Genomic DNA, 14,151 nt, shown 5'->3' on the forward strand with positions numbered 1-14,151 from the left:
CAGGGATGTTCTCTGTTTAGTGAGTCCTCCAGATCAGAGGCAGTAGGGATGACCAGGGATGTTTTCTGTTTAGTGAGTCCTCCATATCAGAGGCAGTAGGGATGACCAGGGATGTTCTCTGTTTAGTGAGTCCTCCAGATCAGAGGCAGTAGGGAGGACCAGGGATGTTCTCTGTTTAGTGAGTCCTCCAGATCAGAGGCAGTAGGGATGACCAGGGATGTTCTCTGTTTAGTGAGTCTGCCAGATCAGAGGCAGTAGGGATGACCAGGGATGTTCTCTGTTTAGTGAGTCTGCCAGATCAGAGGCAGTAGGGAGGACCAGGGATGTTCTCTGTTTAGTGAGTCCTCCAGATCAGAGGCAGTAGGGATGACCAGGGATGTTCTCTGTTTAGTGAGTCTGCCAGATCAGAGGCAGTAGGGATGACCAGGGATGTTCTCTGTTTAGTGAGTCTGCCAGATCAGAGGCAGTAGGGATGACCAGGGATGTTCTCTGTTTAGTGAGTCTGCCAGATCAGAGGCAGTAGGGGTAAGACCATTTTCCTGTCCTGTTAAGCAATTCAAATGTAATGAGTACTTTTGGGTATCAGGGAAAATGTATGGTGTAAAACGTATATTATTTTCTTTAGGACTGTAGTGAAGTAAAAATACAAGTTGTGAAGAATATAAATAGTAAAGTACAGAGAAACCCCCCAAAAAGTACTTTAGTAGTACTTTTACTTACTTTGGACTTCACATCTCCGATACTTTCCGATACTTTCCGATACTTCGCCCTCATTCACTTCCATTTCTCCTCCCGTCTTCAACTCACTCTGCTTACACTTTCTACCAGTCTTCTTTAATTAACAAACCATCTCCCTTTTTTTCTGCAATTTTTAACCGACTCGAGCTCACCCTCTTCCTCCCTCTCTCTCAGACCTCCTCTGCCTCTCTTTGTCCCCTCCATTTACAGTCCTTTTGACTGTCCAGGTGGAAGAAGGGAAATGCCCCACATGACTATTTTAGAGATGCACTGTTAAACTGCAACTCACACTGTGTCCATTTGGGTCCCTTCAAAATAAAAAAAGTGTTCCAAGTTTGGGATTGAGACCGGTAGATTTCTCCCACTGCACCAGATCTACAGAAAGGGGTTGAATATGAAACCTGGTATCACAATGTATAGTATGACAGTGCTGCTCAACTCAACTGTGGATGGAGCACCTCATGTAGCCAGTGGTAAACCTACATGTAGATTTCAGAACCGTATGGTAGTCTGTGTATGTCCGTTTATCGTTACTGGTGTGCTGCATCTCTGGCTAGGACTGAGTATATGAAGTTTGTAAAAAAAAAAATATAGATATAATTTTAAAAGAATGAATTCCCACAAAGCACAATACTGTCTGAATTAGTATTTATTAAATGTGACAACTCTTTAAATAAGTACATCGATGAATACCAGTTCACAACAGTTTCTGTCAACAAAGATATTTCAAACTTTTACTTACATTCAATATTTACATAATGCACAGGAGGCAGCGTTTTATACAAGGTGTGGTCTGAGCTCTCCGTGTCCGCGATCTATAGTGATATTCCCATTTGGATCAGAGCTGAAACATTTGGCTACCACTGCCTCAGAGGCAGGCGGGACTGTCTCCATCTCCGGAGACAGAGGCAGGCGGGACTGTCTCCATCTCCAATCCAATCAATAGAAAATCACCCGTTTTCCCATTTGTAGGAGACTGATCATGTAGGAGAGCATCATTGTAGGAGAGCATCATTGTAGGAGAGCCCTCTTCCGGCGCTCAAGATGTCCGCCAACTCTGGGTCCAGGGGAGTATTCAGTTACAGATCCAGGCAGATCCCTCCGTTTCATGCCGTTCGCTTCCATATTCAGAAAACCTTTTTTTTTTTTTTTGCAACAGTAATGAATACACCCCAAGTGCATTAGACCATTCCTCTGTCTAATGTCCTTGAACCAGAACTTGACCACGAGAGCCATCCAACAGGACTTCCCTTTCATAACGGTTGAAGGCACTGCTCAACGTGTATTCACTGTGTGTTTGTGTAACATATGACATGAAATGTAGGATTATCTTGTCCACAGTACTGTTATAAATATCTTTATTTCTCCCCCCCCCCCCCCCCCCCCCCCCCCCCGTAGGTCAATTTAGATACGTGACATGGTAGACACGTTCAATACATTAAACTCAAGACTTCACTCCATTTTCCAATACTTTGACTTTTGTATTCTTCCCTTTTCTTTAAAAGACATCTCCATTGCTTCGTAAAGAGACAAGGTTGAGAAGTCAATGTTGTTGTTTCTTTTAAAGAAAATGGATTTTTAAAAATGAAAAGGTTTTTGAGCTCAATACACAAAGTGAGAACATTTTAGTACACATCCAGAATGCAACAGCAACCTGAAAGGACTTCTCTTAAATCAGACAAATACATTTTTTACTCATATACTTAACCTTTCTAGATTAGTACTCGCTGTCGTTATGGGTTTGCCCAACACTAAGTTAATGACTAGCTGTAAAAAAAACTTTAATACATGATTGTACAGACTGTGTAAAATAGTTTGGTTAACAATTATTGTGCTATAGTGGTTCTGGTTTAATGGTGAGACTAAGAACTAGTGTTTTTGAAACATCTTTTACCTACAGTGTTGCAGTTGGGACCAAATCTCTTCTGGGCATTACTGGGGTGTATTCATTGGTGCACACCGTAGCTAAATGTTTTGCAACAAAAGGAGTTACTATTGGACAAATTCAGGTAGGTCCCTCCCCTTGGCATCCTAGTGAATACACCCCTGTTGAATGAGCCAATGAAACGTGAGGAAGGAAACCTTGTAAAAAACACAAAAAGGAATCCATGACCAGAGAACTCCATTGTAGTGTCAAATAGTCTTAAACATTGTGAATCTTTCAATGCTAGATAGGGTTCTGACTTGTTTTGTACTTGACAGTACCAAACTGAAGTCTGTAGAAACACGTGTTGTAGAAATGTTCTCTCTCTAAATGTTCTATCTCTCTCTCTACCAAAATAATTAGTCTGGCTTTTTTTGTATAATTTTTTTTTTTTAACCTTTTTAACCGAAATGTAAACCGAGTAGGGAAAAAAAAAAAAAGCAAACCATAGGGCCATTTTGTTGACGGTCATCTTCACCATAGAAAGACGGTCATCTTCACCATAGAAAGACAGTCATCTTCACCATAGAAAGACAGTCATCTTCACCATAGAAAGGCGGTCGTTCAAGTTTCACACTTGAGGGGGGAGTAGTAGATTGTTCTAAAAAAGTCTTGAGATTTTGAAACTAGTACCCACGCTAGATTAAGTTAAGACAGAAATATTCAACATTGGCAAAATACACACACACAAAAAAAAAAATGGTACACATCACATTAAGGTTTTGTGCAACATTCATGGACAACAACTAAAGGCTGTGTTTTACAGTAGTCTATTGAGTCTCCATAGAGTGCACTTTGAAATCGGTTGCCTTTTGAGACCCAAACACCCAAAAACAATTTCTGAGTTTGTCACAGCTTAAGTGGGCTGGGAATCGAACCAGGAAGGTCACTCCGTTTTTAGGATTCCTTGCCATGGCACATCGTCATGACGACATGTGCTCCGAGAGACACGTGAGCAGCAGTGTGATTGGATGGTAGCAGTATCTCCGTCGCGATAGGTCCAGACTCTCGTTAGCCCCACCCCGGTGCAAGCAACCGTGTCACTCCAGTGGTCCATGAGTGTTCTAGAATCTACACCATGTTGGTCAGTTCTGTGGAGTCTGTTTCTGAGTCTACTTCATTTTCCCTGTGAGAACAGAACAGAGACCAGGTGTTAGACATGGCACATACAAGCAGCCCATAAAATATCTGAACAGTTCACAACAAAATGTACTTTGGGTAGCCTGGGTACGAGGCATGTCAAGGAGCGGAATTTGGCATCGTTTCCAGATCATACATCTATCCAATCCTTTCAGATATACAGGAAATGCTTGGGGTACAAGGCCCCCGAGTTCCCAAGCCAGACACGCCAGTCTTACCGTTGCTCCTGAAGAAGCTTCCTGTTGCACTGCCTCCTCTCTTCGTCGATTGGATAAGAGCGGAATAAGACCAGGCCAATCAGAATGAGTCCTATGGGCGCCGCGGAGACCAGAACCTTCAGGGTTATATCCACGTTCTCAGGCTGGGTGCAACCTCGAGTCATATACCCTGCAAAACTACACACACACACACACACACACACACACACAGAGGTTGATAGTACAAATTAATGTAACCTCATGGCTGATCAACACGCTAACAAGGAGGTTAATGTGACATACACACACTACTAATTTAGATGTGAGAGCCAGGGGAATCATATGGAGTGGATGTGAGAGCCAGGGGAATCATATGGAGTGGATGTGAGAGGCAGGGGAATCATATGGAGTGGATGTGAGAGCCAGGGGAATCATGTGGAGTGGATGTGAGAGCCAGGGGAATCATATGGAGTGGATGTGAGAGCCAGAAGAATCCTATGGAGACTGTAGGGTTTGGCTTATCCTCACACCAACAACATTTACCTATGTACAGTACAACAGGGGCCAGTGTGTTTTCCTTCCAGTGTGTGTGTGTGTGTGTGTGTGTGTGTGTGTGTGTGTGTGTGTGTGTGTGTGTGTGTGTGTGTGGGGTAAACTTACTCCAAGCTGAGAGTGGAGATCCCCAGGGAGATTCCAGAGGCAAACTTGGTGAAGAAGACATAGAAGGAATAAAAGATGGCTTCGTGACCCCGAGAGTCTGGGTTCTGGACCTGGAAGTCATCTACCACGTCTGGCAGCATGGACCTAGAGACAGAGACAGGGAGTCAGTAACATCCTCCACGTCTGGCAGCATGGACCTAGAGACAGAGACAGAGTCAGTAACATCCACCACATCTGGCAACATGTGGCAGCATGGACCTAGAGACAGACATCTACCACGTCTGCCAGCATGGACCTAGAGACAGAGACATCCACCACATCTGGTAACATGGACCTAGAGACAGACATCTACCACATCTGGTAGCATGGACCTAGAGACAGACATCTACCACATCTGGTAGCATGGACCTAGAGACAGACATCTACCACATCTGGTAGCATGGACCTAGAGACAGACATCTACCACGTCTGGCAGCATGGACCTAGAGACAGAGACATCCACCACATCTGGCAGCATGGACCTAGAGACAGAGACATCCTCCACGTCTGGCAGCATGGACCTAGAGACAGAGACATCCACCACATCTGGCAGCATGGACCTAGAGACAGAGACAGAGACATCCACCATGTCTGGCAACATGGACCTAGAGAGAGACAGTGACATCCACCAACAACCAAACACTAGACACACATAAGAGTGTAGGGGTTAGAAACATAACCGGAGAGGAGGAGACGACAGCCAGAGGGTCCGGTAAGGTAAGAGAGGAAAAACTCCAACTCACCACGGCAACAGGAAGGCAGCAGCGACACCGACACCGGCAGCGAACGACACCATGTAGGTAATGATGAGATTACTCTTCACACACACCACCAGGATCATGAAGGGGATCACAGACTGTCGACAGGACAGAAACCCCGTATTAGAAACACCACCTTCATCATTATAAACTCAGAGACCCTGGACAAATAAAAAGCATGTCTCCATGGATTAAGGCAGGGGGTTTCGCCAAACTCGGGTCCTGGGGCCCCCACCTGGGTGATACGTTTTTGTTTTTTTTGCCCGAGCACAACACAGCTGATTCAAATCAACGCTTGATGAGAAGTTGGCTATTTGAAAATCAGCTGTGCAAGGCTAGAGCAGAAACCAGGGAGGGGGAGGAGAGTCCCCAGGACCGAGATTGGTAAACCCTGGACTATGGAATGGTGCTGTGCGATCATTCTGCGTAGTCTTACCGAGGTGCCGATGTACACGCCGTTCTTCTTGCCAAACTTGGTGAGGAACCACTGCCAGAAAGGTATGGTGAGCATCGCAGCGAGCTGGAGACAAAGAGGTGTGTCGTTTTCAGTCAAAACACCATCATATAGAAATAGTTGAGTCCATCGTTGATGTCCTTTTTTCCTGCTTTGACCTAGCCGGGGTTCCAGTCCATGTCTCCTTTTGCCCTATTCCCAAATGTAGGGCACTACTTTTGACCAGGGACCGGGGTTCCAGTCAACGTGTAAAGAGAAATGTAATCCTATTCCCCCATGTAGGGAACTACTTTTGACCAGGGAACACAGTGGGGCAAAAAAATATTTAGTCAGCCACCAATTGTGCAAGTTCTCCCACTTAAAAAGATGAGGCCTGTAATTTTCATCATTAGGTACACTTCAACTATGACAGACAAAATGAGAAAAAAAATCCAGAAAAGGTTGTGGACAGGTGTCTTTTATACCGATAACAAGTTCAAACAGGTGCCATTAATACAGGTAACGAGTGGAGGACAGAGGAGCCTCTTAAAGAAGAAGTTACAGGTCTGTGAGAGCCAGAAATCTTGCTTGTTTGTAGGTGACCAAATACTTATTTTCCACCATAATTTGCAAATAAATTCATTAAAAATGTGATTTTCTGGATTTTTTTTTCTCATTTTGTCTGTCATAGTTGAAGTGTACCTATGATGAAAATTACATGCCTCTCATCTCTTTAAGTGGGAGAACTTGCACAATTGGTGGCTGACTAAATCATTTTTTGCCCCACTGTGTGTATTGTATTAGGGAATAGGGTGCCATTTGGGATGCAACGTTGTGGAATGTTCGGTCTCTGGAACATCTGTCGAGGAAGACTCCCAAACACTCTCCCAAAACACTCTCCCAAAACACTCTCCCAAAACACTCTCCCAAAACACTACCCCAAACACTACCCCAAACACTACCCCAAACACACTCCAAAACAAAAAGCAGCAGTTCAGTCTTGTAAATCTTAAACACTAACCAGTATTCTTAATGTTTTACATTACAAAATGTAAAAACTGCTTCCCAAAACATTCCAAATGAAGTTAAGGTCAGCTGTTTTTAAACCTCAAAATCTAATAATTTGTGGGTAACAATTAAATACCTTACTGTGACTGTTTAATTTAAAACGGTCAAAAATAAACTCAATTAACAAAAACATTTTTTTTTTGCTAGGACTGTGTGGGTGTGGTCTGAGTAGGGAGGGGGAAAACTGAAGAATAGCCGTCATTGGCAGAGGGGTTCAGAATGCTTTCTTATTGGTCTATTAACCAATTTACCGCCTGGTGATGTCACCATGGAAGGCCAAAACTCCATCCCACCAAAACAGGCAGAAACCGCCGGGGGTCTTTTCAAACTGCTCTTACACTAAAAATGTATTATTGTTTTCAAAACGTCACAGTATTAGTGCTGTAGTCTTTAATAGTGCCAAGGAGCATAAAGGTACAGCTCCCTAAACCTGCTCTAGTAAAATGCAACACACTCAGTCAATCTGAGTCATTTCATTTTTTGTGTCCTTCAGTCATCAGGCTTTTTGTCTTTGTCACCTTTCTAGTGCATGACCTGTGGGTGGACTGCATCAGCTAAACATCTTCACAGATGTTTGGTCTGCTGCTTGGCGCTACCACGCCAAGGTAGGTCACCTGGCGCTACCACGCCAAGGTAGGTCACCTGGCGCTAACACGCCAAGGTAGGTCACCTGGCGATACCACGCCAAGGTAGGTCACCTGGCGCTAACACGCCAAGGTAGGTCACCTGGCGATACCACGCCAAGGTCACCTGCATCTAGCTTCCCTTGAACTGTCTGCACCCCACTGCCCCCTCGAGTCTTTCTCCTTCCAGCATTAAACATTTTCAGTGTCAACAACAACAAAATGTATATTTCAGAGTAAATCGAGTCACATGTTCTGAACCCAACAGGCTACTGCTGTCCTGTTTGCGCTGACCACTCCAAGTAGCAGCATAAACACTTCCCACAAAGACAACTAGGAAAAGTATTGGCTACAGTAGATTCAAAACAAAGAGAGTCACCCTACTCCCTACATAGTGCACTACTTTTGACCAGAGAGACAGTGCACTATATAAAAATCAGGAATGTTTTATTTTATTTATTTATTGTACCTTTAACTAGGTAAGTCAGTTAAAGAACAAATTCTTATTTACAATGACGGCCTAGGAACATTGAACTAGGAACAGTGGGTTAACTGGTTTAGGAACAGTGGGTTAACTGGTCTAGGAACAGTGGGTTCAGGGGCAGAACAGAACAGGTTTGTACCTGTCAGCTCAGGGATTTGAACTTGCAACCTTCCTGTTACTAGTCCCACGCTCTAACCACTAGGCTACCTGCCTCCCCCCTCTCTAACCACTAGGCTACGCTGGGGGCCATTTGAGGACACTGACCAGAGACAAGGTCTTTTTGTCTTGTCTACTCATGAACAAACGTCCTCTGCATTGGGGACAAGGTCTCGTTTGTTTAACCCCCGTCCGTCCGTGTTCCCTCTACCCAGACCAATCTGGCAACCCTATTGGAGTTACACTATTACCAAACAGTGTAGCAATGAAGCCAGTGCCCTTGACCAGAGAAGAGCCAAGCTACCTGGAGTGACACCATTAGGGAGGCCAGAGAGACGTGGTGAAAGGTCAGAGAGACGTGCTGAAAGGCCAGAGAGACGTGGTGAAAGGCCAGAGAGACGTGCTGAAAGGCCAGAGAGACGTGGTGAAAGGCCAGAGAGACGTGGTGAAAGGCCAGAGAGACGTGGTGAAAGGCCAGAGAGACGTGCTGAAAGGCCAGAGAGACGTGGTGAAAGGCCAGAGAGACGTGGTGAAAGGCCAGAGAGACGTGGTGAAAGGCCAGAGAGACGTGGTGAAAGGCCAGAGAGACGTGGTGAAAGGCCAGAGAGACGTGGTGAAAGGCCAGAGAGACGTGGTGAAAGGCCAGAGAGACGTGGTGAAAGGCCAGAGAGACGTGCTGAAAGGCCAGAGAGACGTTGAGAAAGGCTGCAGTGCTGAATAACATTGAGCTTAAGAATGAAGAAAACAGGTTAAGAACCCTCAATGGCCTTCGAAGGGGTGAATATAGAATAAAGCTGCTCTGAAGTCAGTTTAGTGTGTCTAATAGTAAAGGATTAGGGGAGGGTAAACTGATCCTAGACCTGTGCCTAATGGTAAAGGTAAGGATTAGGGGAGGGTAAACTGATCCTAGACCTGTGCTTAGTGGTAAGGATTTGGGCAGGGTAAACTGATCCTAGACCTGTGCCTAATGGTAAGGTTTTGGGCAGGGTAAACTGATCCTAGACCTGTGCCTAATGGTAAGGTTTTGGGCAGGGTAAACTGATCCTAGACCTGTGCCTAATGGTAAGGTTTTGGGCAGGGTAAACTGATCCTAGACCTGTGCCTAATGGTAAGGATTTGGGCAGGGTAAACTGATCTTAGACCTGTGCCTAGTGGTAAGGATTTGGGCAGGGTAAACTGATCCTAGACCTGTGCCTAGTGGTAAGGATTTGGGCAGGGTAAACTGATCCTAGATCTGTGCCTAGTGGTAAGGATTTGGGCAGGGTAAACTGATCCTAGAACTGTGCCTACGCTCCACTTCAAAGTATGTGCCTCAGGAGTTAACTCAATAAAACCATAATTGAAGGACCTTTTAGGGGTTAATTAAGACTTTACATAAAGGAAAAGGACATTAAGACAGGTCCACTCTATCCCTTTTATTTATTGAATTAGAGAATTAGCACTAAGAGTTCCCCCCCCATAGTTCACAGGCCTACTGTGCTGCAGTCAGGTCATGTGTCAGGGTAACTGCCACACGTACCAACTGCATTCCTGTTAGGATAAAGACGTCATTAAGTCCTTTTAATCATATGACAGAAGAGAGGGATAAATAAGGATGTCAGGGAGGGGGAGGGGGGGACAGAGAGCGACTTTCATAGCCGTGGTAAACGTCTGTGGGAACAGGCTGGTATTCAGACATTAGCCCTCACTGACACACAGAGACAGAGAGACAGAGCGAGACAGAGAGACAGCGAGAGAGAGCGAGAGAGAGAGAGAGACAGCGAGAGAGAGCGAGAGAGAGAGAGAGACAGCGAGAGACAGCGAGAGAGAGAGACAGCGAGAGAGAGAGAGACAGCGAGAGACAGCGAGAGAGAGAGACAGCGAGAGAGAGAGACAGCGAGAGAGAGAGACAGCGAGAGAGAGAGACAGCGAGAGAGAGAGACAGCGAGAGAGAGAGACAGCGAGAGAGAGAGACAGCGAGAGAGAGAGACAGCGAGAGAGAGAGACAGCGAGAGAGAGAGACAGCGAGAGAGAGAGACAGCGAGAGAGAGAGACAGCGAGAGAGAGAGACAGCGAGAGAGAGAGACAGCGAGAGAGAGAGACAGCGAGAGAGAGAGACAGCGAGAGAAAGAGACAGCGAGAGAGAGAGACAGCGAGAGAGAGAGACAGCGAGAGAGAGAGACAGCGAGAGAGACAGCGAGAGAGAGAGACAGCGAGAGAGAGAGAGACAGCGAGAGAGAGAGAGACAGCGAGAGAGAGAGACAGCGAGAGAGAGAGACAGCGAGAGAGAGAGACAGCGAGAGAGAGAGACAGCGAGAGAGAGAGACAGCGAGAGAGAGAGAGAGAGCGCCAGAGAGAGAGAGAGAGACAGCGAGAGAGAGAGAGACAGCGAGAGAGACAGCGAGAGAGACAGCGAGAGAGAGACAGCGAGAGAGAGAGAGACAGCGAGAGAGAGAGAGACAGCGAGAGAGACAGCGAGAGAGAGAGAGACAGCGAGAGAGAGAGACAGCTGTTTTGTATAGAAACCTCCCGTCTCCAGTGGTCCAGTCAAGGTTACAGTAACAATAGAGAGGTCAGTGAATGATGTGGGAAAAGAGTCTCAATCTGTCTGTATCAAAACATAAAGGACACTGCCACTGTGTGTCCTCACCATGATGACCAGTAGAATGTTCTGGAAGTCGTTCCTAAAGCCCAGAGTGTAGCAGCAGAACAGCGCAAAGTTCCCTTCCAGGAGCTGCAGCGAGAGAGAGAGAGAGAGACAGAAACACAGACACGCTCAGTTAGACTGGCCCCGCCACACACACACAGGAGCCAAGCGCTCGCTGGCTGGACACTCAACTTTAACATGACAGGCAGGCTTAGCCCAGAGACCACATAAATAAACAGACTACACACACTCTAAAAAGGAGCAGAACGGTGGCAGACAGCCGAGCCTAACATGAGGCCATATTGAAGGTTAGCTTACGGTTTTGGGTTTGGAAGCTTAGCTTTATGGCTGGGTTAAGTTTTATTGTGGGTGATGAGGTGGTTATGGGTCAGAGACTGGCATATCCTATAAACCCCCACACTACAAAACGTGATGAGTGTCACCACTCACCATTAAGGACATGGGTATGTTGTGAACACTGGGTGTCAGCGGTCGTTAGAGTGTCACCACTCACCATTAAGGACATGGGTATGTTGTGAACACTAGGTGTCAGCGGTCGTTAGAGTGTCACCACTCACCATTAAGGACATGGGTATGTTGTGAACACTGGGTGTCAGCGGTCGTTAGAGTGTCACCACTCACCATTAAGGACATGGGTATGTTGTGAACACTAGGTGTCAGCGGTCGTTAGAGTGTCACCACTCACCATTAAGGACATGGGTATGTTGTGAACACTAGGTGTCAGCGGTCGTTAGAGTGTCACCACTCACCATTAAGGACATGGGTAAGGTGTGTTGTGGTAGGTGTACGTTGACATGCAAATGCAGAGAGCAAAAGTGTGTGTGCCTGGGTGAAGGAGTAATGAATGCCTAAACAAGTGTGTCCCCTGTGTAGTCACCATGAAGGCCAATGAGGTGAAGAGGAAGCCCATCACCAGCCTGACGTAAGGTCCATGACCCATCACCAGCCCGATACCCTGCCAGAACGACATGAGCTCTGACCGAGGGCGAGACGACTCTATAGAGAGAGGGAGAGAGAGAGACCGACAGAGACAGTTATAATATAAATAATAACCCCAATAATAATAATAATAATAATGTGTTTCAACTTTAAGTCTGTGTTTTATTTTATTTATGTATTCTTTATTTAACCAAGTCAGTTAGGACAAATTCTTATTTACAACAACGAGGAACAGTGGGTTAACTGGCCTAGGAACAGTGGGTTAACTGGTCTAGGAACAGTGGGTTAACTGGTCTAGGAACAGTGGGTTAACTGGCCTAGGAACAGTGGGTTAACTGGCCTGGGAACAGTGGGTTAACTGGCCTGGGAACAGTGGGTTAACTGGCCTGGGAACAGTGGGTTAACTGGCCTGGGAACAGTGGGTTAACTGGCCTGGGAACAGTGGGTTAACTGGCCTGGGAACAGTGGGATAACTGGTCTGGGAACAGTGGGTTAACTGGTCTGGGAACAGTGGGTTAACTGGTCTGGGAACAGTGGGTTAACTGGTCTGGGAACAGTGGGTTAACTGGTCTGGGAACAGTGGGTTAACTGGTCTGGGAACAGTGGGTTAACTGGTCTGGGAACAGTGGGTTAACTGGTCTGGGAACAGTGGGTTAACTGGTCTGGGAACAGTGGGTTAACTGGTCTGGGAACAGTGGGTTAACTGGTCTGGGAACAGTGGGTTAACTGGTCTGGGAACAGTGGGTTAACTGGTCTAGGACCAGTGGGTTAACTGGTCTAGGACCAGTGGGTTAACTGGTCTAGGACCAGTGGGTTAACTGGTCTGGGAACAGTGGGTTAACTGGCCTAGGAACAGTGGGTTAACTGGCCTAGGAACAGTGGGTTAACTGCCTGGGAACAGTGGGTTAACTGGTCTGGGAACAGTGGGTTAACTGGTCTGGGAACAGTGGGTTAACTGGTCTAGGAACAGTGGGTTAACTGGTCTAGGAACAGTGGGTTAACTGGTCTAGGAACAGTGGGTTAACTGCCTTGTTCAGGGGCAGAATGACAGATTTTTACCTTGAAAGCTCGGGGATTCAATCCAGCAACCTTTCGGGTTACTGGCCCAATGCTCTAACCACCAGGCCACCCCGCCGCCTCTAACCACCAGGCCACCCCGCCGCCTCTAACCACCAGGCCACCCCGCCGCCTCTAACCACCAGGCCACCCCGCCGCCTCTATCCACCAGGCCACCCCGCAGCCTCTAACCACCAGGCCACCCCGCAGCCTCTAACCACCAGGCCACCCCGCAGCCTCTAACCACCAGGCCACCCCGCAGCCTCTAACCACCAGGCCACCCCGCAGCCTCTATCCACCAGGCTACCCCGCCTCTATCCACTAGGCCACCCCGCAGCCTCTAACCACCAGGCCACCCCGCCTCTAACCACCAGGCCACCCCGCCTCTAACCACCAGGCCACCCCGCCTCTATCCACTAGGCCACCCCGCCTCTAACCACCAGGCCACCCCGCCTCTATCCACCAGGCCACCCCGCCGCCTCTAACCACCAGGCCACCCCGCCGCCTCTAACCACCAGGCCACCCCGCCGCCTCTAACCACCAGGCCACCCCGCCGCCTCTAACCACCAGGCCACCCCGCCGCCTCTAACCACCAGGCCACCCCGCCGCCTCTAACCACCAGGCCACCCCGCCGCCTCTAACCACCAGGCCACCCCGCCGCCTCTAACCACCAGGCCACCCCGCCGCCTCTAACCACCAGGCCACCCCGCCGCCTCTAACCACCAGGCCACCCCGCCTCTATCCACTAGGCTACCCCGCCTCTAACCACCAGGCTACCTGCTGCACCTTAGAGTACGTTTCCTAGTAAACCCTCAGATCAGCTGTTAGAACATCAAGCCACCAGGGCCCATAGTCATACGAGACAGAAACGGCGTACTGCATCAGCACCACACTGCAGAGCTCAATTTTAAAAAAAATCCACATTATCCAATAGGAACATTGAACTGAAATGACCCAAAGTGAACCCATAATACCGCTGAAATATCAACAGGGATGTGTTGAGTTGAGGGATGGTCCATTAAAAAAAACCAAAATGGTGATCCTGCCTTTTTACCTTTCTTCTCCTTGACTCCGAAGAACAGCACCACGGCACAGAGAACGTAGATGGAACAGATGGCGCCGGAAGCTATCATGTAGGCTGTTTTCTGTGATCGAGGAGAGAGAGAGACACAACAGGGTCAGTAGACTATAGTAACCTACGACAGTACGTCTGGTATAACGAACATATAGCAGAACACACACTGGCTTTATCGTATAGTGTAAAATGATCTGGATTTGTGAGCTCAAGT

The 14,151-nt window shown here is 47.4% G+C and overlaps 1 protein-coding gene across 2 annotated transcripts in view; it reads right to left on the bottom strand.

Annotated features, from left to right (window-relative positions):
• Positions 1–1,369: 1,369 nt before the first annotated feature.
• The window catches only part of LOC110487835 (sodium-dependent lysophosphatidylcholine symporter 1-B), a 44,386-nt gene continuing 31,604 nt past the window's right edge, over positions 1,370–14,151 (bottom strand). The window contains exons 7-14 of one of the 2 annotated variants that reach the window (XM_036971014.2): positions 13,917–14,007; positions 11,745–11,863; positions 10,850–10,933; positions 5,893–5,976; positions 5,442–5,554; positions 4,660–4,803; positions 4,021–4,197; positions 1,370–3,788 (exon numbers count right to left, since the gene is read on the bottom strand). In XM_036971014.2, the coding sequence (XP_036826909.2) occupies positions 3,734–3,788; positions 4,021–4,197; positions 4,660–4,803; positions 5,442–5,554; positions 5,893–5,976; positions 10,850–10,933; positions 11,745–11,863; positions 13,917–14,007 (867 nt within the window). In that variant the 3' untranslated portion in view covers positions 1,370–3,733. Of the gene's footprint in view, positions 3,789–4,020; positions 4,198–4,659; positions 4,804–5,089; positions 5,142–5,441; positions 5,555–5,892; positions 5,977–10,849; positions 10,934–11,744; positions 11,864–13,916; positions 14,008–14,151 lie in introns of those variants that run through there. The other variant, XM_090228543.1, reaches the window with a different exon arrangement.

Source organism: Oncorhynchus mykiss, chromosome 30 (assembly GCF_057628025.1).
Source record: "Oncorhynchus mykiss isolate SJ-2025 chromosome 30, ASM5762802v1, whole genome shotgun sequence".
Lineage (NCBI taxonomy): Eukaryota > Metazoa > Chordata > Actinopteri > Salmoniformes > Salmonidae > Oncorhynchus > Oncorhynchus mykiss.